The sequence below is a fragment of the Drosophila kikkawai genome, chromosome 3R (assembly GCF_030179895.1).
Source record: "Drosophila kikkawai strain 14028-0561.14 chromosome 3R, DkikHiC1v2, whole genome shotgun sequence".
NCBI classification, from domain to species: Eukaryota; Metazoa; Arthropoda; class Insecta; order Diptera; family Drosophilidae; genus Drosophila; species Drosophila kikkawai.
In genome coordinates this window covers 34,963,527-34,988,386 of record NC_091731.1, presented here as the reverse complement: position 1 = coordinate 34,988,386, position 24,860 = coordinate 34,963,527, and the positions used below count along the sequence as shown (strand labels likewise).

The following is a 24,860-nucleotide window of genomic DNA, read 5'->3' as shown; positions in this document are numbered from 1 at the left end:
AAGGCTGTCGAGAAAATACCGCAAATGCAGTATATATCGTCAGTCAGACTTGAAAGAAACTATCGGTGGAAATCACAGTTTTTTCATATCCCGTGATTTGTCACTATTTGGAAATACAAAGTATAATTGTGTTTTTTTTTTAATGTAATAATGATAAACAATTAATTGTGATAATATAATAAAGGTGTCCATATAAAGCTAATTATACAAAAATGTGTTTACATTTATACACGTTTACAATAGATATAGTTTTAGATCTAAATAATGAAATCCGTTTATTTAAGTAAAATACAGTTCTGTATTTTTTTATTTTTAATTTTAAAGTAAACTTTAGATAAAAGCTATATTAAAAATAATATTTAAACTTTTCTTCACCAATACCTACTACTCTCGCCGGCTTTTGCCAGAACGCGTTAGCACATTTTTGACAAACGCGCTAGTGCATGGTGGGTGCGAATATCGAACTAAAAAAGCCTAGCTAACCGGCAGCCTCTCCATCTTCAAATAAAAAAACAACAATTAAAACAAAGCTTTAAAAAATGCATCGCAATTAACGCCCTTATGATTCTGGGAGCAAGTTCGTCCGCCAGAGCACATGATCGGTTACCGGGACGGTACGCGAGACAACCTGAGTTTCCGTAAGCTGCGGCCACGTGAAGAGAAAAGGAGCAAAATCCAATGCCAAAGAAGTTGTGAATGTATGTCCTTGTTGTTGTTTCTTGTTGTGCCTTTCGGGAAGCGAAAATACGCAATCTTGTGATTACTAATAAGCAATGGGTCAGTCGGCTGGTAAAATAGGTAAGTGGCACAATCCTTATTTGCGTTTAAATAGCATAAATAGCCGGACTAAGCTCCTATGGGTTATTGGTAAGGGTAAGAGGGGCTGAAAAGCGCTAGGAATGACAATTTTATAATCAATTTTAAATGATATGAATGAAAGCTGCAAGCCAAGCTTGTTCCCATAAACGAAAACTATGGGCATTCCAATAGGGTTTGTGACCTTCCCACCAAACGCACACACATGCACATGTTTGCGGAACAGCTGTTTCCCTAGTGATGACACTCGGTCGCTTCATTTCCGTGCTCGAAACGATAGTTTTTCGGTTATTATACAAGTGTTATATTTACCTATGCCGGGATTTTGCAATACTTTTTTTGTTTTTAATTTGTAATATTTATTTGGTTTTAAAATACGCAAGATCATATAATATTATATTATAATGAGTGTAGGTTTAAAATTTTAATTTTGTTACATTGAATTATTTTGCAACTCCTAATTAATTCTACCCCAATCTTTAATAACAGATATCAGAACGCATTTCTTTAATAGTAACTCTTTAATAAATATATCATATATTTTTAGTACACAAATATAAGCAAGGGAATTCTTTGGTATCTCAATATAAAAACCTAATTCAAAGTCCTTTTTCATTACAATAATAGTAAATTATTAATTTTGGAAATGATACTGCCGAATTTCTCACGCTTTATTGATTTTCTTAAATGAAGTTATATCCTAAAAGCAATAATTTTACAATTAATCTGGGCCCCGTAACATATAAGGACATCAAACCTTTAAGCAGCTTAGATGCCCAAAAAGTCAAGAATCTGATTTTTAAGAAATCTTTAAAAAGGGATGAGTAAAGATCCTTTACACATGCACTCAGTTCAGCTAGGAAACATTATTTCTTCTTCAGGCGCGAACTTCAACTCACCTTTACAGGTGCACTGATCAGGGAGGGTTTACCTGCTTACCACATCATCATCATCTGAGTCTCTGAGGGTCTCAAATCGAAGGAATCAGCTTCGATTCCTGCAGCTGTAGACAATAAATTATAGAGTTTATGGCAATGATTTCTCACAAAACGGGCGCAGAAAAAGGACGAAGGAGGTACAAAGGCGTAGGGGAGGATAAGAAAACCCCAATAGGAGTTCGGTCAGGTCAGGTAAGGAGATAGCCAAACCGTAACCTTCTTCTGACCCTGAGACAAAGACACATGCTGTGGGCCGAAAACCCGCCAGGACCCTCGCTCGCTCTCTATGACTTGCCAAATGTCCTGACTGTATCTGGTTATCCAGACGGGGGAGTTTTCCGCTTTTCCATTTTACAGGCGGGAAAAAACTGCAATGTGAAAACTGTGAAAGCCGAAACCCCCAGAAAAAGGCAAACATTTGGCCAGCAGGACCAAGGATTCTCTCTATCTAACGGATCGCAGCTTCCCTTAGCGCATGTGTTGCATTTGGCGGTTATTCCTCCTCGTCGATGTTGATATTTGATTAGCGTACGCACACGAGGATGCGGAAATGGGAAGTGAATATGGACGAGGATGAGAATGTGGAAGTTGCCAAATGCATCCCCGAATCCCAAGCGAGTTTGCTTTTGTTAGATCTTGATCTCGGCGCTGCAGAGAAACCAACTGCTGTCGCAGGTATCCCTAAAGTGACGGAGTATACCTACAGAGCATGCCTTTAGAATAAGTCAGAGTTCTTGGGAAGACACCGTCTAAACTGTGGGGTCACCCTGATCATTATTTTTGCTAAATGTTACATGCATTTATTTAAAATTATTGGTCTTTCTTATGTAAAAATACAGTGAAAAGATTAAACATATTTCTCTCAATCATAGCTCTAGCAATGCATTAATTTATAACTTATGATATGGCTGAATCGGTTCCTTCAGCTTGTTTCCCTTATGGCCTTCGATCCCTTGAGACAGAGAATACATACAAATGGGCATGCCATCGCCTTCAATTTTCAGTTTCTCAAGTGCTTGCGCAATTCGATTTTGGGTTCTTTTTTCCTCGGGTTCTCCTTTGTGTCCGTGCTGGATTAGTTCGGGTTTATACATACATATGTATACGAAACTCCACAACTGCTCCTTGTCGAGCTGAGCTCCTTTCTTCCCTGCTCCTTGCCTGTCTGAGTCCTTTCCCTTTTATTTTATTTTCCTTTCGAGTTACTCCCCGTTTGCATATGTCGTTTTCTAATTAAACATTGGCATTTGCTACAGTTTTTACTTAATTATGTGTATATTGATCGGCTATCGGCGATCAATGTGGAGAGCCGTAGAATTCTCAGCTGTCTTCCTTCCGACAGCTGCCAATTTCGTATATCGTTTCGGTTATTTACTTACCGCGTCTTTTTTCATTCACATAATTTATTTTTATCATCATTATTCTATCTATTTGGTTATACTTATCTTTGGCCCACTTTGGTGCTGGTTAACCTATGGAAATTATTTGTGGTATTTCATTTAATTTCGATTTCTTTCAATTTAATTTCCAACAATTTAATTATAGCTGCAAATTTATATTTATTTGCTGTGTATCTATGAGCTAGTCATAAGTTTATCGGACCTGAAGGTGTCCCAAGGTTAAGGTACATAGCTCCCAGACATTTGCTTACAGCTCGATTTATAAAAAAAGGGTTTGAAGTTGTGATAAGGAAATTTGTATGTATGGAAATTCAATCAAAGCTACAATTTGTGTAACTAGTTTTTTTTTATCTTATAAATTTTATTAGGCCATATAAACGGGGTGTGATTTCTTATCAATAATAAGGTGGAAATTTGGGAAATCAGAAATGCCTTAAGACTCGCAGTACTTTGATTTTATTTGGTGCGAGGTTTGTTATTGATCACCTTTCTCATAAAGATAAATTAGAAATTCCTTTAGCTGATATGTGAGGCTACAGTATTCTTTCCCTAATGCAAATATAGGGACAATAAATAAATGTTTACTCTTCAATGACTGATGAATATATAGTACATTTTATGAGGTTTTGCACTATAAATTTAGGCAGAAACTTTCATTGATGACCGTTTACGGATAGATTTACAATACGTTCATAAAATGTGTATTGCTTAAATCAACCAGAGATATAAAATTGTGACTTTTTACATGGACAAGAAGACCTCATTTTAAACCCTATTTTTCTTCCTTAACCCTCTATTCACTTGCCGTGCAAAATGATCGTTTGGCATTTTCATTAAACGCCTGCCTAGGTCAATTCTCCATAGACGACGATTTCGTATAGCAGCAGGGATCTTTAGGTTAAGAAACTGTCTGAAAGGTAAATCGCTGTGACATCTTTGGGACAATGGTCGAAACACAACAATTGGGTATTGTACAGTACGTAAATGCGGGTCTCAGTAGAAACCAACGATCCCCGAAGACGAAGCCAAAATATATGTGTGTATTCTTAAGCCAGATGTTCGTGGGAGACCGAAACGTAGGGAGATAAAATTGCACATAATGCCATTGGGACCTGGAACTTGGGGGGCACATGTGCCAAATTCTAAATTTAACCATAAAAAAAACTTTAAAGGGAGCAAACAAACAGCCTGCAGATACACGAGGAGTTTGTTCTCCCCCATCGAGGCGACAAATGCAAATGGCAGCAGCTGTCTTCAGGGCAAATATGAATATATATAAAAATAAATAATCGTAAATGGAGTTTCGAACCGATCCAAAGAAGTAGAGCAGCCTTATCAGCCAAGGCAACTGGCGCACGTCTTCCTTTTCTTTGCTTTTTGTTTCTCCTTTTTTATTTTTTAGCCTGGCACGTGGTTGACTGGCTTCCTCTGCTGCCTCCTCCAAATCGAAAAAAAAATCCCTTTATGTATCTGTCTCTTTTGCTATGAATTTACACCTGGAATTGGCAAACAAACAAACAATTCAAGATCGGTGGACAAGGGGAAACGAGGGGACAGCAAACCCTTTCTGCAGGACCTTTTCAGGTCCAACTGCAACCGCAGATGGGACACCTTTCGAACAGTGAATACACGATAAGGAGAATATTATCATGTTTAGTTATTTTTAAAATTATTTATTTTTATATTTAAGAGGGCAAAACCCTAATATATAAACTAAAGATACTTCTAATCAAAGGATACAAAAATATCCATTAAAAAAATATATTAAATCTGTAAATATAAAGAACCAACTGTACGTTCTGAATCGCGTTTTTTAACGAATATTCACTGTATTCCTTGACAGTTTTGGGGTAGTTCGCTGGTTTTTCGCTCGTTTCGCTGCTCAGTGTTTGCCAGCTCCGGTTCCTGTTCCTGTTCCTGTTCCTGAGCCAAAACAACGACCTTTTTGCATTTTCGCATTCGCAAAATGTGAGTTGTGTGCGAGGGAGGGGAGTATGAAGGGAAAGAAAGGGAACTCGGGTAACAGGAGCAGCAGATGTATTTCCAGGACGCACGCCTGCTGCCAGGATGCTGAATATGCATTTCCACTTTAATATCAAAATTTAAATGCTCTCTCGGGTCTCCGTCTCAGTCTCCTGATCGCTGATCCCTTCCGATCTTGAGAGTTGCATCTGCCGTCTGCAGGACGAAGCTGGGGCACTCGCAGCAATTATCATCCTGCATAAAGGATATAAAGGATGATCATGACGCCAGACGGCAGTTGTTGATGACCGCAAAAGCCCAGAGCTTAACAAATGAGACCACAATGGCATGTGTCCCCCATCATAGACAACTCTGCCCCGACTCCTTGGATCTATAATGGCTCCAGGGGAATCTTAAAATTTATTAAGAAACTATCTGCGCACCTTTATCTCAAAAAGAACTGCAGATTAGGGATCTATAATATAACTTGTTCTGCATTAAGGATAATTTGCATGATCCTTTTGCTAAGATAAATTTAGGAAAACTATAAAACTAGAATCCGGTTTAGGGATATTTATACAAATATAGCTTAAGATACGATGCAGAAAATTAAAAACTATAGTTTGGTTTAGGGGGCGTTTTTACAATATCTGACTGAATTCAAACATAATATCTAAATTTTTTCACATGAATATATCTTTAGTTACTCGGTAAAAAAAACTGTAAGTTCTAACTTTCGACAGACACCTCTTCCTCGTTCTCTGTGTATTTCTCAACTCAAATTTTTTGGCCAGTACTAAAGTTCACGATCAAAGAAATTAAAGCAATTTACATAGTTTTCCCCAGTTATATGAGCGAACCTTGTAACCTTTTCCCAAAAAAGAGGCGAAAGAATTGCTTTGAACCTGGCTGAACTACACACACAGAACAACAACAGTTAGCTGAGATCAGAGCCAAAAAAGCAAAATGCAGGCCTAGAACGGCAACAAAAACAACAGGAGAAGCAACAGCAGGAGGAGAATGAGTGGAGGAATCGCTGATCAAGGTGCACAACAGGCATACAGGGAAACTATAAGGGAGGCTCAAACACACAAATGCACGCGAATGGCAGGCCAAAGCGAAACCATAGTAAATAAGAAACAGCTGCCAGAGAGAAAAGGAAGCAACAACAATTTTCTTCGGTTTGTTGCTTTTGCCTACCTCTTCGCTCTCAATTTCGCTCTCTCCCTCTCTGTGTGCTGACCAGTGATGTCATTTTATTCAGAGAAAAAAAGCTGGATAAAAAAAAGACAGCTGAAAAAACGGAATTCGATGGGGGAAAAAGCAAAATATTTAGTTAAATAATTTCGAATTGAAATATAAATCTTAATATGGACCTCATACTTAAATAGCGTTTAATGTTTCAACGCCAACCAAATTTAGATGTGGACTTCAAAGGGAGTTATTCGATACAAGTAAAAAGCGATACTGTTCCGATATAAATTAAAAACACAAAACAAAAATGTAGTCAAATTAAAATTAAAAGAAGTCTGCTTTAATTTTTAATATTTCCCGCAATCACTCTCTTAAAAAAAGCTAAATTTGACGGGAAAAAGGCGAGAGTGACATCTCTGACGCCGAGCGAGGCTATATAAGGCAGCGACCACAGCTCATTTCTCTCAAATTCAAAAAAATTCGAAATACGAAGCGAAGCGGTCGCTCGGGAGTTGTTCGTCGGTCTGTGTTCGTTTTGTTCCGTTTATTTCGTTTGTTCCGTCGCGCAAACAAACAAAAAGCAACCGAAATTCAAAATGTTTTAACCGAAAAACACTGGATTCCAAGAACTCGTAGCGCTAAAATTTAATGCCAAATAAAACGCAAGTAGCTTGTGGATTTTTGATTGCATTTCGCGCGTGTGATTAGTTTAGTTTTGCTCGATTTCCAAGGAAATTAAAGTTTAAATTGCAATGGGTCTATCGGATATACCAGCCAACTACATGCAGGGCAGCCACCCGCACCTCAACCTCAACATGCATGCCCAGCAGCAGCACCTGAATCCTCACCTGAGCCAGCACCAGCACAACCAACACCACCAGCAGCAGCACCTTCGCAATCTTCAGATCCACAATGCCAACATGACGCCCATCAACGCCACACAAACGCCCGCCCAGCAGGCGGCCCAGGTCCTGGCGATGGAGAGCAACGAGCTCCTCATGTCCACCAAGGATAAGATGTCCAGCAAGAAGAAGATGCACCTCCTCAAGAAGATCAAGAAGCGTTTCGGACTGGGTTAGTAATCGCCATTAGCTAGTATTAATGGGCAATTAATGGGACTTTAAAGTTGATTTGAGTTATGAGTTCTAAGAAATACATAAAAAGCTCTTCTGAGAAACTTTTGAAACAATGGAAATTTCAGAAGAAATTAATAATCAAAAAAAACAAATTCCTCGACTTGAAAGTACAATTTTAGAAGCAAAATAATAGCTTAGCCCTTCGTGTAGTTACAGTTGCTGTGTAATATTTTTCCCATTTTATCTAAAAAAAATGTAATTACGGCGTGCGAAAAACTTGGATAATACATTATTCATCGATCTGGGTCTCTGGGGGCGCTGTGCTTTTATCTCCAGCGATATTCCCACATAATATTAGCATGTGGCCGACCTATCGCTCATTCATTCAGTCGTTCATTCAGTTAATTAATGCGGCAAAGATAAATAAGCGCAAGACATAGCCAGCCGGCCGCAAACATTTATGCATACATTAGCATTTTGCGTCCCAAGAACAATAAGTAAAATAACAAAAACAAATAGTGAAGAGATAAAAAGCTGAAACGGAATAGTTTGCGAATGTATAAAACCAAAAGCTAATGATTAAACGCTTGGAAAGAGCACGCACAACAAAATATGACTTTTTTTTTTGCTAAGTTAATGGAGGGAAAAGTTCTTTCAAGGCTTCTGCTGAATTTAACCTCGACCGGAAATGTCAGTTCTTGAAACTGCATTTTTCAAATCGCATCGAAATACAGAAAAAACCCACTGCGAAACGAAAAACTCACACTCCCAAAAGTAACCACAAATTGATTGGGATCGGGATCGAGATCGGAAAGCAGGGAGATGAGGAAAATACCATCAAAAGCAATTTTCCCAAGGAGCGATTATGTTTATCATAACGATTATCTCAACGGGCATTGTTTTTGTTTTCGTTGCAAGCAGCTGAGCCGCAAAAAAAAAAAAAAACAAAAACTGCCTTCTCACATTCCCTAAACTTGGCTCAATTGCATTCTCGGGCCTCTCTTTTGGACCTGAAAATGGGGAGCAAAGCAACTGGCAAAGCCAATGACGCATAGCCTAAGCGTCTTCTACTTCTTTTTGTTTTTACTGTCTCTTGCCGACAGTTGTGTCCAACATACTATATCAGTTTAAATTTAAATATTTGAGCCAGACTTGAAAATCAGCAGTATTATTTTGCTCCTTGATCAAGACTATTTTTCTGGTATTTGAATTATTCTGGTATTTCAAGAGCGTTATTTTCCTGGTACTATTCTGCCGGCCGTTACTGTTCCTGCATATGCCTCATTCAGCATTTGTTGTGGTTGTTATTTTTGTAGTACTGGGAATTGTACGCGAAGCGCCGTTGCCGCCATCGGCAAAGGCAAAAGCAAAAACAAAACGCAAAAAGAAAAAAATAGGGGGAGAGAAACGATCAACACGGCCCAAGGCGGCGATGGGGCAGAAGCACCAGGAGGAGTGAGGGAGAAGCAGAAGTTGAAGGAGGCGATGAGGGGCTAGAGGAAGAGGTGTGGCTTTGAAGTTTCAGTTTTTAAGCTTGGGATGTGTTTGCGTTTTATGCTTTATGCGGCGGCTTCCAATCCAATCCGTTTGAGTTTGAACGTGCGTTGGCTATCGGTAATCAATGAAATTACTTTGTGGCATCAGCTGCTTTTGCCTTTTTTTTTACCTGCATTTTTAGCTTTTCTATTACAATTCATAGTTGTTTGTTTGCTGTTGTGGTTTTTGTTGTTGCCGAGTGTTGGCATGCCACGTTTGCTTTGGCTAAAAAGTTTATCTGCTCTTGGCTTTTACTTAGCTTCTCACGGTTTACTTTTCGAAATTAGTGTGTGTGTGCGTGTGTTTGGAATCGAAGAGCAGGAGCTGCCAACTTGGCTTGAGCCGTTGATTTTGTTTGGTACCTACTCCTTATTTTTTGTTGTATTTGGCGTCTCTGTCACATGACCTTCGATTGTGTTGGCCAAAAAGCAAATAACAATCGTAAATATAATGATACAACACACTACAATTCAACATACACAACCCCTCTGGGGGTTTGATGGTATAAATTTTATAATTTTTTTGCATTTAACTTATTTTGATAAATTGCGGAATAAAATGTTTTTAATGCTATTATTTTGACCACAGCTGTACGTTATATATGCACATCTGTTGCGATAACTCTCCTTTTTCCTTTCGTATTTCCTCTGTGCCCCTTGGGTACTTTTTCTATATTTTTTCTCCCCCCATATGAGGTCATCTGTGTGACACATCCATCTTTTGGTCACTTTGCAAAACACTTTAAAATGTGTTTATAATTTGTTGTAAAAGGCTGATACCAGGCAATGCCGTTCCCAATTGATAATTTCGCCCAGGTGATAACGGTCAGTGCAAAAATAGTTATCTTTGCAAGTGTGGTTGAGACTTTGATTGGGTTTTGACTATAAATAAAAGCTGCTAGTCGGTGTTGGGGATGTACAGAGATCTAAGGTGGTATTGGGTTTTTATTTGAAAAGTTATCTTACTTGTGACCCACTTAGACCCTTTTCCATCTTTTGTTTATCAGTTAATGAACCAAGTTGGCAGCTTGTACTAGGGTACAGTAGATATCAGCTAGAAAAATCGATTTACCTTTTATTAATTTAATGAAATAAGACATTGTTTCATTAAAGTCAGAAAGCCCGAGAAGGTATCTCTAAAAGATATTTACTTTTTGATTTGTTAGCTTTTATCTACAAAAGTCTTAACTTATATCTACTGTATGTCCGTAAATATTCCTCAAGGCCCAAATGTAGTACAGAATTGTTAACATTTTGTCTGGGCCGAGCGATAACAGCCCAAAATAGATAAACTAGATAAAAACGGTTCGCCGCATGGTGTTGCAACTGGCGCAAGACAAAAGGCGCAATCCAGGTAGCAACAGGTAAATATACCATACCAAATACCATATAGCATATAGCACATAGCTTACCTGGCTATGAGCCCGAAGGCAGCTGCAATTAACTCACGCAAAGCGAGATGGAAAGATATCGAAAGGCATCTCTTGGGTCAATTTTGTGCGCTTGGTTTGAGGGCGTGTGTTTCTTTTCCGATCTTAGACGGGTTATAAGGCGGGCTTTGCTTCGTTGCCATGCATAAATCACCGCTGGTCTCTTACCTCAGCCGAACACCTACGGGTCTTTAATCTACGTCTATGTCCACCACCAGCTGCTCGCTTGGCCATCCATCCATCGCTGGAAACTTGGCCAGATCGGGTTTTGTCGAATTTTTCGGATTTTGTGAGCTTTTGAACAGAACTTTAATGTAATTAATATGTACACCTATTTTTGGAAGGAACTAGAACTAGATTTTTGGCTCAGTTTTGCAGCTGTTCGGGTATTTTATATGCTAAACTTGGGGACATTTGCATGGTTTAGCTATAACCCTAAATAAGAATGGGAATCGATGATTATAATGCATACGGTGGCATCTTGAAGCGATCGAACTCTTGAAGTGCTCGTCAGCCATTGTAATGGCTGTGTTATAATGTAATAATCATGTTTTAATGATGTGTTTCTATCAAAAGACGACTCTTGAAGTCCATTCCACTCAGCTCCACTCAGACATATTGTTGCTGCCCTCGCGCTGTTTCCCCCTCAACGCTCGAGTGATTTAATTACACAAAAGAGTTTGAGTCGAGTCTTTGGGAAGGGAGGGGTGCCTTGTGCGCAGTCAAGTGCGAGGAAATGCAAGTACTATGGGAGTAACTATCAACTTTATATATAGTGTATACTGTATAGTACTCTTATATACATTTATGTGGACCTCTCCACTGGCCCTTTCCAGTAATTGCAACGCTTCGATAAACAGCAAGTCTACAAAGCGCACAAAACACAGCGGAAGAAAGCCGGTCTTATCTTATATGACTCTTTTGTACAGACTGTTCAGTAAAACAGCAAAACATTATAAAAACATGCGGAAAAGCCTCCTTATTAATTATTAATTTCGAAGCTTTGAAAACATTTTAAAGTTTCCTGGTTGATAGTTTCATAATATTTCTAAACCGAAGCCATTTTTGAAGAATTTACCCTTTAATTCTATAAAAGAAGTCCATTTTTAAAAATAAGATCCTTTCTGTGATGTGCAAATAATTATTAAGCTTTAAAAATATTGAAAGTAGTGTTCTTATAACATTTACAAATCAAGTACTTAAACAAGTTGAAATGTTTACATATAATTCTTCATATTTTCCCTATTCATAGTACCAAAAATCCTCCACACTTTGGCTACACAATGTTGTTGATTGTATGGTTATATGGCTCCTATATGCTTCCTTATAGCGTTGCGGGTATATATTTAGAGTGGTTTAATGTCTATTCCGGAGCTGAACAAGTTCGGTTCTTCTTGGCTGGGGCCTCTTGCACGGTTCGGCGCCCAACCATGGATATATGTGGTGTCTATATATGTTTATATATATATATCATGTGCATCGATAGAGAGGTGCTCCCATTCCACGCTCCGTTGTTTTGTGCGCTTGTAAAAATAAACATGTAAATTTGATTTGGCCACCCACCCTTCCTCTCTCCCTCTCTCTCTCTGGCTTTTTTCCGCCTCCCTATCTGTTTTTCTATATCGCTCCCTGTCGTTGGCTAATTATATTATTTATAGGGAGCCTGCTCCCCATCCGGGTGTTTTCAACTAATTTGTATATGTGTGGATAGACTGAAAATTGATGTCGAACCGCGAGAAGAGTCACTGGGAGTCATTGAACCCTTTTTTTGTACAAGGTGTGATGAATATTTTATATAGAACGTATGTACCTATGTCTTGGGGGTTGTTTTTAGCTATTTAAAGAAAATGCAAGTGCAGCCCTAAGGAATTTCCTAATCACTGTTGTGTGATTAATTTATGACTGTCACAAACAATGTCTACCTTATGGATTTTCCCCAATGAGTTCTGAATAATGGCTAAGCATTTATAATCTAAAAATGGGAATTTTTCTGATATCATTTTAGTAATTACTCATGTTTACCTTATCAAGTTGTAGTTGATTTTAGGATCTTTAGATTTACTGTAGTAATTTCTCTTATAATGATAATAGAAACTATGAAATTTAATTCTAGCAACGGGTATTACCTCAGTAAGGCTCTTTAAACTAAATTTTCCGCAAAGTAATAAGGGGACAAACTACAGTGATTTCTTCGATTTTTTTCTTTCTCAACATGCTGCAGTATCAGATTTCGCTTAATCGCATGAAAAGTGCAATGTACTTGCGTAGAAGAAAAGCTGTTCAGACATGAACACAACAAAACACAATACAATAACCACTGGTTACAACAACTTGGCGTAGTTTGACCTCTGGTTTCATCGTTGTCAACGCCGCCGCCAGTCGTCAGTCGGCCCCTTTTCTCTTGTGTAATTATTTTTATTATATTTGCAGAGTCTATTTCCATTGTGTTGGTCTGCTGCATCTAGAGTTACTTGGAAAAGAAGGGGGATTACGGAAAACCGGTGGGGAATCCACACCGAGAGAGCGGAGTCTTGCTCCAGCAGCTCTCGATGAGTGGATCCGAGTGCGATTTCCGCTGCACTGGTCAGCGGTCAAGCAGAACGGAAGTGGTTTTTGCGTTCCCTCTTAATGAGAGCTTTCCAATTTGGTTTTAAATAAAAAAAAAAAATTTTACATGTTAATTAAACTATAAAACGGTAGAGAATAAAGGCTTAAGAATAAAGTAATAAAGAAGTAAAAGAAAACAAAATGTCTTAAGGTTCCTTGAAGTTGAAATCAATACCTTAAAATATGATTTTAGAAAGCCTTTCGCGGAATGGGGTTTTATGAAAACTTTCATATTTTCCTGCCCCACGCAAATTGTTTGTTTGTGAGCGATTAATTAACATTCATTAGCTTCATTTGCGTATCTTTAAGCCGAGAATTTAACATTGCTTTTATTGCTGTGAGAATTGTTTTACAAGTCTTTTAGCCGGAGACACTTGCCAGTTCCAACGACCAACGCCTGACTTATCATCTCTGCCCACAGTCAAGACTAACTAACGAACGACCCACACAGTGTTTCCTCAACTAATTTCACTGAAATGTCGACAAAAAATGAAAATAAAAACACACAGGTTACGACGAGTGTGTGTTTGTGGCGTGGGTCGAGATCCGAGATCCATTCATCGACAAGCCCGTGGAAATAGCAGTGGTAATCGAATGCCTAAGTCCAACCCAATGCGGCTCACTCACACCCACTGCAAAACGCCGATAATTTATGCCAAATGCTTGACCAATTGATACAATTTGTGTAAATGATCCATTGATCCACTGGCCATACCGCCGCCTCTGCCCCGAGTAAACCCCCGGCTTTTATGGGGGAACTTCCGGCGCAATTAAACGGCCAGCGTCGACGTCGTAGTCGTGTTAATTGTCCGCACACGTCCCGTGACTCATGCACGTGGGCCATGTAATATTAGGAACAATTCAGGGTTTCCAGGAGGGAGGAGCAGCACGTGACCTGTGACCTGCATTACAGTGCAAATGAGGCTCTTTGAGTGGGTGGATCTGGGAGGGTTGTACGACTTGTCAACTTAAGTGTTGAAACAAGATACAAGCCAAGAGCTTGTGCAAATAATATATAAAAGGCTTCAAATACCCTTGTATAAAAATATTTAAAGGATAGAGTTTAGAGTTTTTTTTAACAAAGAACATACTTTAACCTCCAGTTTTGAAAGTAATCATGTTGAAATCTCTGTTGCATTGCCTTAACTGGAATAGCAATTAGCTTAGTATTTTTAATGGGCTCCTAACTAAGATTGGGCAACCTATTTACGACTGTTTTAGCCAGTAAAAATAGTACTAGATCGATCCGATCTCTTGAATTTGAATGCTACCGCTTTAATGTATTCACCTTTAAGTGATTTGTAAGAACTCCGAACTGAACCATTATTTCATCCGATCCAAGCTCAGCTTCTCCGCAATCCCCTTGTAACTTGTCTTCATTCAGACATCAACACATAATCTGTCTTTAATGATCGCCAACTCAGCTCAACTTGAGCTCACGAGTGCCAATCTCGATTTAATGATGTCTTGGCTCAATGGGATTTTGAATGTTTTATAGAGATCTTCATCGTTAAAATGATTTCACCCAACGATTGCAGATTGCCAATGCCTCAGTGGCCGTTTTCTTTTGGTTTTGTTTTATGACACCTGCATGATTTTCACATTTTCCACCCGCTGCAGTCTGCCAGCCAGCCTGCCGATGCGGCGATTCTCCAATTCGGGAAGACTCTCTTCGCGCAATTACCGCGGCTTGTTACAGGTTTTTCGGTGTTCGGCAGCCGCGCAAATTTACTATATATATCTCTCTTCTATCCTATATATACAAATTTGGAGTCGTGGGAATTGTTTCTGCACACAGTGTGTTTGTGTTTGGGTTTTGAGTTTGATTTTTGCTCAGCGTGGGAAATGTTTTTGCGGATCCAGCTACGACGACGAAGATCTGCCTGCCTGCCGAACGGTAAATCAGGTTTTTCCTTTTCGCCAAACAACGAAAATTTGCCTTTAACTGCAACTGCAACTGCACTAAGATCGTTGGCAGTCGATCGGATGGTCGCTGGATGTGGAAGTGGCTGTGGATGCGCTCTGGCCAGGTTTTTGGGAACCTTTTCGGCAGAGCGGCGAACTCCAAACGCACGGCCACCGAAAGTTTGAACTTTTCATCTCGACGATCGCCAAATTATGTCGAAATTAGCTTGGCGATGATGATCTGATTGCCTGGGAAAAAAGGCTTTTAGTTTGGGTTTGGATAATTCAGAAAAATCTCATAGTTAGCAGTTTTCTAAAGTATATTTCTCGTTATTTATTTATAATCACCATATAGGAAAATGTTTATAATAATTTCCTACTTCCTTATCTTTGCTGATTACTCAATTAGTTTGGCTTGCTGGCTGTTTTACAATGGTTAATTTATATGATCAGACAGCCCCTCATATTCCCAATTGTTTCCAGCGTCGTTTTCATATATTTTTTTACAATTATTTATCCTCTCGAGGCGGAGATCATTAAAGCCATCTTGTGGAGACAATCGGCGGGCAGTTAATTAATTATGGCTCCCGGCTAATTGAAAGTATCGACGCGTCTTGCCAAGCACCGTTTTGATTCCAATTCCAATTTCTACTCCAGGCTTTCAAGGAAAAAGCGAGGCGCGTATTTCATTCATTCAAACCCAGTGAATACTTGTACTAGCCGCCGCAATTCCAGCCATTCAATCCATTGACTGACGACTGTCTGGCCTGGCCTGGTCTGGTCTGGTCTGGGCCGATAAAAAGTAGGCGTCGCCAGGCCAGTACAATAACATCCTGCAGCTAATAGGCCCGATCCGCGGCACGTACGTGATTTCCTACTTCCTCGTCGCGGTCAATTCATAAATATGGATGTTCCACTGGTAACAGCAAGACTTCTTCTGGCCCGGCTGTTGGCTATCTCCACTCCGTTGAGCGCCGCCGATTGGGAGCCACCGGAAGCTGGTGTGGTGCTCCCTTTCCACTTCCTGTTCTGCTGCTCCGACTGCGGAAGCACTTGAGGATTGAGGACGTCGGGTAAGGAAGAAGGAGAGCCCAGACAGCGGTACAGATTTTGTGTGCAAGTCATTGGCCCTGGCTTAGGATTAAATTTCAACCCCGAAGACAGACTCGGGACTCGAATCTTGCAGGGCATTTGTATCTTGTATATCTCAGTGTCTTGTCTTGTCGAGCTGTAGTTCTTTTTTCCGAAATTTGAACAGCTGCCGTTTTGTGAGAGGAAGAGCGACGAGCAACCCCCAAAAGCGATCGAAATCCCCGGTTGAAAACTACCCTCGGAGCGAAAACACACACAAGGGACAGGGACATTTGCTAGCTCTATAGGGGTTGTTTTACCTGTTCCAGCTCCGTACAGCTGCTTTCTTCTGACCTTCCCATGCGTCCTTCTTCTTGCGCCGTTTGTCGAATCAAGAAAAGGGACAAGGAAAAAGGACAGCTGCCACATGCCGCCGTCGGTCGCTCCATAAAGCAAACACATTGATCTCGAGTGCCACGCGCCGCATATCAACATGGTAATCATCTCGGCAGGTCCTTCTCCTCTTTTCTTATAAACTGGGTCTTATGCTTACCTTATTTTTTTTCTTTCTGTTCATCACAACTGTTGGCATGCTGCCGGAATCGTCTGATGTTGGCCATGCCTTCAGTCTGGGCTAAGAAAACCTGTCGCCATCCCAAGACTCCTCCTCGGATAATTATTTATATGAAGCCATATGGATTGGTTATAGGTTTTTTTCTCTGTGGTAATTGTCAGCAGCTGCTGATATGTATGTGGATTTGCAAGGTGCAATAATTATGCCAATTTCGGGAATATATTTTAAGGATTCCCCAAGTACTGCGTCTGCTATTGAAGTGCTTCTCCCCTTAGAAGTGGGGAATTTACAAGCAGCTGACATGGTATTACATATTTAAAAGCTTAAACTATTTAGTGAATTTACTTATGAAAGTTTTTCTTAGAAAAACAAAGTATATAGTATAAGAAATCAATATAAGTTGTCCTTCTATAACAAGTTTTTCTAACAAAACTCTCAATAACTCCCCGAATTTCCCGAACCTATACCAATATGTTTCCTTCTCTGAAATATTTTTCTTGTACTTCACACGTTTGAAATTTCTATTTTTCTTAGAAATTGTGTAAGCAGCTGATGATGACCATGGAAAATCCTTTTCAGAGTCCGTTTATTGAATGTTTTTGTGAAGGCATTTGCAGCACTTTCCAAAGGCGAAGGCATAGTTTAATAATCTTCAATCCAGTCACGTGCCCTCGACTAAATTTGGGTCTTTGGGTTGGGGGTTATTGACTCTCCTCGGAAAGATCAGTTCGGAGCTCCTGCGTAATTCGATATCCAGCACATGGCTGGCTGTGTATACTAAACTGTTGAATTTTCGGCTACCTGAAGCAACAAATAGAAATCTTTTTCGTAGATGCGTAACTCGATACGGTGTGTGAGCTGGCATTCCGAAAAAGATCGGAAAAAGATTTTAAAACAATGTAGCTGAAGATGGAACAAAATAGATAAATGGATTGTGGGAAGGTTAGCAGTTAGTTGAATGCGAAATAGGTGACTTTGGAGAGATTTATGGGAGAGAAAACTTAACGAAATGTTGGGAAACCTACGAAATTCACCTTGAGCTATGTTTCTATATAGTTTTTACAGACTTTGATCACCTTGGCAAAAGAGAAGCAATACTTATAATTTATAAATATAAATTTATTTATAAAAAAACGGTAAGGTTAGAACTAAATTATATAAAGTTACTAATTAAATTTATTTATAAAAATTTATAAAAATAAATTTAATTAGTAACTTTATATAATTTAGTTCTAACCTTACCGTTTTTTTTATAAATAAATTTATATTTATAAATTATAAGTATTGCTTCTCTTTTTATATATATTTATAAAAATAAATTTAATTAGTAACTTTATATAATTTAGTTCTAACCTTACCATTTTCCCCCTGATAAAACCACAACTAACTGATTTTTCTACCCTCTCATTGCAGTACGCCGCTCGCCCTCATCCTGCCCTGGTCCCAATAACCTGCCCCCGCTGCAATTCCACACCGTGCATGGTGACAACATCCGGCTGTCGCGCGATGGGACCCTGGCCCGTCGCTTTGAGAGCTTCTGCCGGGCCATCACCTTCTCTGCCCGCCCAGTAAGGATCAACGAGAGGATCTGCGTAAAGTTTGCCGAGATTTCGAACAACTGGAACGGCGGCATTCGCTTCGGTTTCACCAGCAACGATCCCGCCTCCCTGGAGGGATCCCTGCCCAAGTACGCTTGCCCGGATCTAACCAACAGGCCCGGATTCTGGGCCAAGGCACTGCACGAGCAGTACTGTGAGAAGGACAACATCCTCTACTACTATGTCAATGGAGCCGGCGATGTGATCTACGGTATCAACAACGAGGAGAAGGGCGTGATACTGTCCGGCATCGATACACGCGGCATGCTGTGGACGGTGATCGATATCTATGGCAACTGCACCGGCATTGAGTTCCTGGACTCCCGCATTTACATGTACCAGCAGCCGACGGCGGCACCTGTGCCTGTCCAGCAGCAGCAGCAGCAGATGGCCCAGCCTGCTGCTATTGCCTCCTCCGGCCTGATGGCGCATCATCCGCATCAGCAGTCGCGTCGATCCCTGCCCGGACACAGTGGAGGCGCCATCGAGCACGACCTGGAACGGCATGTGATGCCCTCGCTACAGTCGCTGCACTTGGCCGGCAACGGCGGTTCCGTGAGCAGTGTGGAGCAGGCGGCCATAGCCCACGATCTGGCCAATGGGCTGCCACCGCTGCGGTACAATGCCAACGGCAGACTGATCCCCGTGCCCTTCCACAACACCAAGGGCCGGAATGTGCGGCTGTCGCAGGATCGCTTCGTCGCCTCGCGCACGGAATCCGACTTCTGCCAGGGCTATGTCTTCACAGCGCGCCCCATTCGCATTGGTGAGAAGCTGATCGTCCAGGTTCTGAAGACGGAGCAAATGTACGTTGGTGCCTTGGCCTTGGGACTGACCTCCTGCAATCCGGCTATGCTGCAGCCGAACGATTTGCCCAATGACTCCGATTTCCTGCTGGACCGTCCGGAATATTGGGTGGTGAGCAAGGACATTGCGGCTGCCCCTCAGCGTGGCGATGAGATCGCCTTCTTTGTGGCACCCAACGGCGAGGTGAGCATCAGCAAGAACAACGGCCCCGCCGTCGTGGTGATGCATGTGGACCAGTCGCTCCAGCTGTGGGCCTTCCTCGATGTCTACGGTTCGACACAGTCGCTCCGCATGTTCCGCCAGCAGCTGCCCAACATGGTGGCCTATCCGTCTCAGCCGCAGGTGAATGCCAGCAGCTCCTCTGCCTGCAATGCCACCGCCGCCAGTTCCAGTTCGAGCTCCCGCATGCTGCCCATGACCGAGTCGATGAGCAGTCTGAATGCCGGAGCCACGGCCAAGCTGCTGCATCACCACCCTTCTCAGTTGAGCGTGGCCCAGAGCACGAGCACCTTGGCCTCGGCTGGCGGAGCTAATGGCAGTAGGATGATCAGCATGCCGTCCAACGGAGACATCCTCCAGATTCAGCCGAATGGCGGTGGCACCGTTCTGGTGGTTAACCTGCCGCCGGCGAGCAGCTCGCACGATATCAATGGCCAGCTGACGGCCAGGCCCAGCACGACCACGGTTAGTTCCAGCGGCATCCTGGCAGGAGCCTGCTCCAGCGGCACCCTCATCAGCACCACCAGCAGTCAGTACATTGAGGTGAGTGTTAAATAAATGAAATTTGTGATCATATACTAATCTGCATCCTTTTATCCTCTTTTAGCCCGTGGCCAACAGCACGAATAATGCGGCCAACAAGTGGAAGGACAGCCTGAGCGACCAGCAGAGCACGGACTCCAGTGCGGAGTGCACCATCTGCTACGAGAACCCCATCGACTCGGTCCTGTACATGTGTGGGCACATGTGCATGTGCTACGACTGCGCCATCGAGCAGTGGCGCGGCGTTGGCGGCGGCCAGTGTCCGCTGTGCCGGGCGGTTATCCGGGACGTTATCCGCACCTACACCACGTAGGAGGCACCGTGTTTCCTAGCCAAGAAGCAACCTTCACTCAAAATCAAATGCATTTTGATCGCAAGTAATGAACTATTTCGGAGAGAGAGACAGGCGAGCAACGAGAGATTGATAAGATAGTCTAAACAGAGTTATATAGCGGGGGAAGCGAACCTATCACACCCTATTTATATCGCTACCATCCACCCTTATATATAAATGTTTAATTTTTTTGTGATGTTATGAGTAAGTGCGCCTGAGAGCCAAAACTATGTACTATGTTTAATCGAGACTTCTCTACGTTTTTCAATTTTTTGCAAGCTCTGAACAGCGCGTTCGTACTAAGTATAAAACCAAAGTATTGTCTAGGAGTTAATTGTATTTGAAGTTGGATTTTAATTGATTTATAACAGTTGTTGCAAATTTTCCTTAATTTTTCCTATTTACTATATGTCTAAATTCCAAACGATGTGCAAAATTAACGAAAACCCACTTTATTTGGCGAATAATAATCATTTTGGTGCTAAATGTTTTGAAATGCAAAATAATACAATTGTTAAAGGATTTGAAAAGTTATGTTTAAGCTTTGCAGCAACTGAAAAAAGGACCTTAGTTTAGCCAAGAGGATGAAATAAAAGCAATTATCGACTACTTTCCAGCAGGGAAACGCTTGAGACTTTCCTAAATATACACGATGCACGATGCAACTCAAATATATCTGCAGCACAAATTGTTGAAAGAAGAGAAAAGATTGATCGAAGAAGAAATACTTGTGCACGAAAACCAAAATATAAACTGCAAGAGCGTGTTAAAATCTAATGTTAGCTAGCCCTAAGTACTTAAGTTAATTTCTAGTCAACGAATTATGCTGAAGTTTAATCTAGAATGCGGTTCATAAAAAAGACAAAAAAAAAACACCACAAATCACACGTATTTTGAGCACGCCTAAGCAATTTTAAGTGGAGCCGCGCATTTTAAATTACACCTAAGTAGTGCACGTATTTTAATGCAGACCTAATATATAATATAACTTACTTTAAACATAGAACAAAAGACTTGTATGTTGTACCAACAGCTTGAAGGAATATGAAAATATGACGAGAAACGTGAAGTTAATCAAGCATGCAGTTAGAAAATTGCCAATAATTAATTAACAAACAATACCAAGCAGAACACAAACATGATGAAGCGGAAAAACTTTACCTAAGATTGTATTAAAAAACACTAAAAAAAAAAACGTAATACGCAAAGAACACAAAGAACGAGAATATGTGCGAAGTGGAGAGCGCAAGCTTACTATTTTTGTTACAAGTATGAATCCGGATAGGAATAAATGGAGACATGTTATTGCCACTATTAATAATTAACTTTTAATTTTTTAAAGAATCCTAGTACGTAACACTACGATACTGCGCCTAGTTATGACTAAACAAATAAAAAATGTATTTATGAAATTATATTTGATATATGTAAGACAACGCAATGCTGTAATACCATTAAATACTGACAAGAATATCAGAGAAGTGCTTTATGTTTAATTTTCTATTGGGGGAGGTTTAGTAAATTGTTATTTTAATCACCTTAAATTTTTTGGTGCGAAATTGGGTATAATTTTCAAAAATTGCTTGGGATTTTATTAATTGATTCCGATTTTATGCATTTAAATAATTCCTATATTTTTGGCCGCCACTGTGTGTGTCGGTATACCGGTTGGATTGCGGGTCGGTAATACGGTAACTAATTTTACAAAGCAGTTGAAGATGCCAATCAGAACTGCTTGTTCGACCTAAACCGATTGGAAATTTGACCCCGTTTTACATACCAATTGGGAATTTGACTCCATTGCTACATTTGACACGGTTTGTAAGTAAAACTCACTTTACGTTAACCGCTAAGTCAAATGTAGTGTGCCCAAAAGCCGCAAAAGTGGATTTTCTGGGGAAAATTTAAGGCAAAAACGCAAGTTTCCATCTGGCAACACTATTTACAACAAAAAAGTGGAAGAAAATATACAAATGTACTGATTTCATGGCAAAACGTTAAACAACGCGAACGAAAAAACCTGATAACGGAGCTTGGGTGTGTTGAAAGCCCACGCACTCGAACCAATTGTAAGTGAGTGGTAAAAAGCGGGCTAAAAACGCATTTTCTGGCCCTTTGCAAGTACACACACACACAGTCACGACGTAGACAAAATACCAACCATCGCTCCCCCTCCCCCGCGATTCCACGAACCTCACCTTCGTCGCTTGCTCTTCTCACTTTTCCAGAGCACAGGCGACCCAAATTACGACGAACGCTTTGCTCGCTTGCTAATTACGCATTCCGAGCATGGACGAAGCCAACATACAGGACAAGGAGCGGTTCGCTAGCCGCGAGAACCACTGCGAGATCGAGCGGCGGCGTCGCAACAAGATGACGGCCTACATCACGGAACTGTCGGACATGGTGCCCACCTGCAGTGCCCTGGCCAGGAAACCCGACAAGCTGACCATCCTGCGCATGGCGGTGGCCCACATGAAGGCGCTACGTGGCACTGGCAACACCAGCAGCGACGGCACCTACAAGCCCTCGTTCCTCACCGACCAGGAGCTGAAGCATCTCATTTTGGAGGCGGCCGATGGCTTCCTCTTCGTTGTATCGTGCGACTCGGGGCGGGTGATCTACGTCTCTGATTCGGTGACCCCAGTTCTGAACTACACACAGAGTGATTGGTATGGCACTAGCCTTTACGAGCACATTCATCCCGACGACCGCGAGAAGATCCGGGAGCAGCTCTCCACGCAGGAGTCGCAGAATGCGGGGCGTATTCTGGACCTGAAGTCCGGCACCGTGAAGAAGGAGGGCCACCAGTCCAGCATGCGACTGAGTATGGGCGCCCGGCGGGGATTCATCTGCCGGATGCGCGTGGGCAATGTGAACTCTGAATCCATGGTCTCCGGGCACCTGAACCGCCTGAAGCAGCGCAATTCGCTGGGACCGTCACGCGACGGCACCAACTATGCCGTGGTGCACTGCACGGGATACATCAAGAACTGGCCGCCAACGGACATGTTCCCCAATATGCACATGGAGCGCGACGTGGATGATATGACCTCGCACTGCTGCCTGGTGGCCATCGGTCGGCTGCAGGTCACCTCGACGGCGGCCAACGATATGAGCGGTTCGAACAACCAGAGCGAGTTCATCACGCGCCACGCCATGGATGGCAAGTTCACGTTCGTGGACCAGCGGGTGCTCAACATCCTGGGCTATACGCCCACCGAGTTGCTCGGCAAAATTTGCTATGACTTCTTCCATCCGGAGGATCAGAGCCACATGAAGGAGAGCTTCGATCAGGTGCTCAAGCAGAAGGGACAGATGTTCTCGCTCCTGTACAGAGCCAGGGCCAAGAATTCGGAGTATGTGTGGCTGCGCACGCAGGCCTACGCCTTCCTCAATCCCTACACCGATGAGGTGGAGTATATAGTGTGCACCAACAGCTCCGGAAAGACCATGCACGGAGCTCCCCTGGATGCGGCTGCAGCTGCTCACACACCCGAACAGGTGCAGCAGCAACAACAGCAGCAGGAGCAGCATGTCTATGTGCAGGCAGCCCCCGGAGTGGACTATGCACGCCGTGAGCTAACGCCAGTGGGCAGTGCCACCAACGACGGTATGTACCAGACACACATGCTCGCCATGCAGGCGCCCACACCCCAACAGCAACAGCAGCAGCGACCGGGATCGGCACAGACCACCCCGGTGGGCTATAGCTACGATACCACGCATTCGCCGTATAGCGCTGGCGGCGGAGGACCTTCGCCTTTGGCCAAGATTCCCAAGTCGGGCACCTCGCCCACACCAGTGGCACCCAACTCCTGGGCAGCCCTGCGCCCCCAGCAGCAACAACAGCAGCAGCAGCCCGTGACAGAGGGCTATCAGTACCAGCAGACGAGTCCGGCCAGGTCGCCGAGCGGACCAACCTACACCCAGCTGAGTGCCGGCAACGGAAACCGTCAGCAACCGCAGCCGGGAGCATATCAGGCGGCTCCACCGCCACCGCCGCCCAATGCGCCGGGCATGTGGGATTGGCAACAGGCCGGCGGTCATCCGCATCCGCCGCATCCAACGGCACAACATCCCCATCATCCTCATGCCCATCCCGGCGGACCTTCTGGGGCAGGAGGACAGCCGCAGGGACAGGAGTTCTCCGATATGTTGCAGATGCTTGATCACAGTGCGCCGACCACGTTCGAGGACCTGAACATCAATATGTTTAGCACGCCGTTTGAGTAATATCCCATTATCGTCCTCCCAATTCCCACTCCACCTCCTTTGTGTCTCTCTTTTAACCTCTTCGCAAGTGCAATCCATCTAAACATTGTTGAAATAATTCAGCCCGAGCATCGGCATGCAAATTGTAATCTCGTAAATAGCATTTTAAGTACATAACCGGCAGTCACGTACGTGAACACACGACTCTGATATCTTTATTTTTGTGTGTGCTACGTCTTGGCTACACCGTCACCTCCCATTTCCCGGAGATCCCCCCGCGTGCAAAGTATTTACAATTAAAGTTTTACGATTGGTCGCCGCTAAGGGGAATAGTATGTATTCACTTAGCGCTATTATGGCCTTTGAATTCTAAACTTTCTCATTGATTCTATGTAGGATTAGGGATTATGATGTGTGCAGAGTATTCTTTTGTATTTCACGGCACACGCAAGCATATATAAATATACAATTCGTAGTCTAATATACAACAAATTGATAAAAGTAAGCAATCACAAGTGCACCGCCACCTCCACTGACACCTTTTCCTCGCCATTAACATTGACACCATTTCCCCCCCATTACTTTTTGGCTCATTTTCCGGCCAATCCAAACACACGGTATACACACAAATTCGCT

General features: G+C 42.3%; 2 protein-coding genes across 4 annotated transcripts; both read left to right on the top strand.

The window, feature by feature from the left end:
- Positions 1-452: 452 nt before the first annotated feature.
- Positions 453-21,278, top strand: neur (E3 ubiquitin-protein ligase neur). 2 transcript variants are annotated; one of them, XM_017163127.3, is made up of 3 exons: positions 453-798; positions 17,922-19,675; positions 19,740-21,278. In XM_017163127.3, the coding sequence occupies exons 1-3, from the start codon at positions 774-776 to the stop codon at positions 19,986-19,988; spliced, it is 2,028 nt and encodes a 675-aa protein (XP_017018616.1). In that variant the 5' UTR covers positions 453-773; the 3' UTR covers positions 19,989-21,278. The 2 variants fall into 2 exon arrangements, with proteins under 2 accessions (XP_017018616.1, XP_017018615.1); XM_017163126.3 differs by lacking the exon at positions 453-798 and adding an exon at positions 6,798-7,384.
- A 640-nt stretch (positions 21,279-21,918) lies between these two features.
- Positions 21,919-24,548, top strand: tgo (Aryl hydrocarbon receptor nuclear translocator homolog tgo). Of its 2 annotated transcripts, none has more exons than XM_017163169.3 (2): positions 21,919-22,078; positions 22,238-24,548. In XM_017163169.3, exon 2 carries the CDS (start codon positions 22,299-22,301, stop codon positions 24,243-24,245), a length of 1,947 nt encoding a protein of 648 aa, XP_017018658.1. In that variant the 5' UTR covers positions 21,919-22,078; positions 22,238-22,298; the 3' UTR covers positions 24,246-24,548. The 2 variants fall into 2 exon arrangements, with proteins under 2 accessions (XP_017018658.1, XP_017018659.1); XM_017163170.3 differs by having other exon boundaries at positions 21,933-22,082.
- Positions 24,549-24,860: the final 312 nt, after the last annotated feature.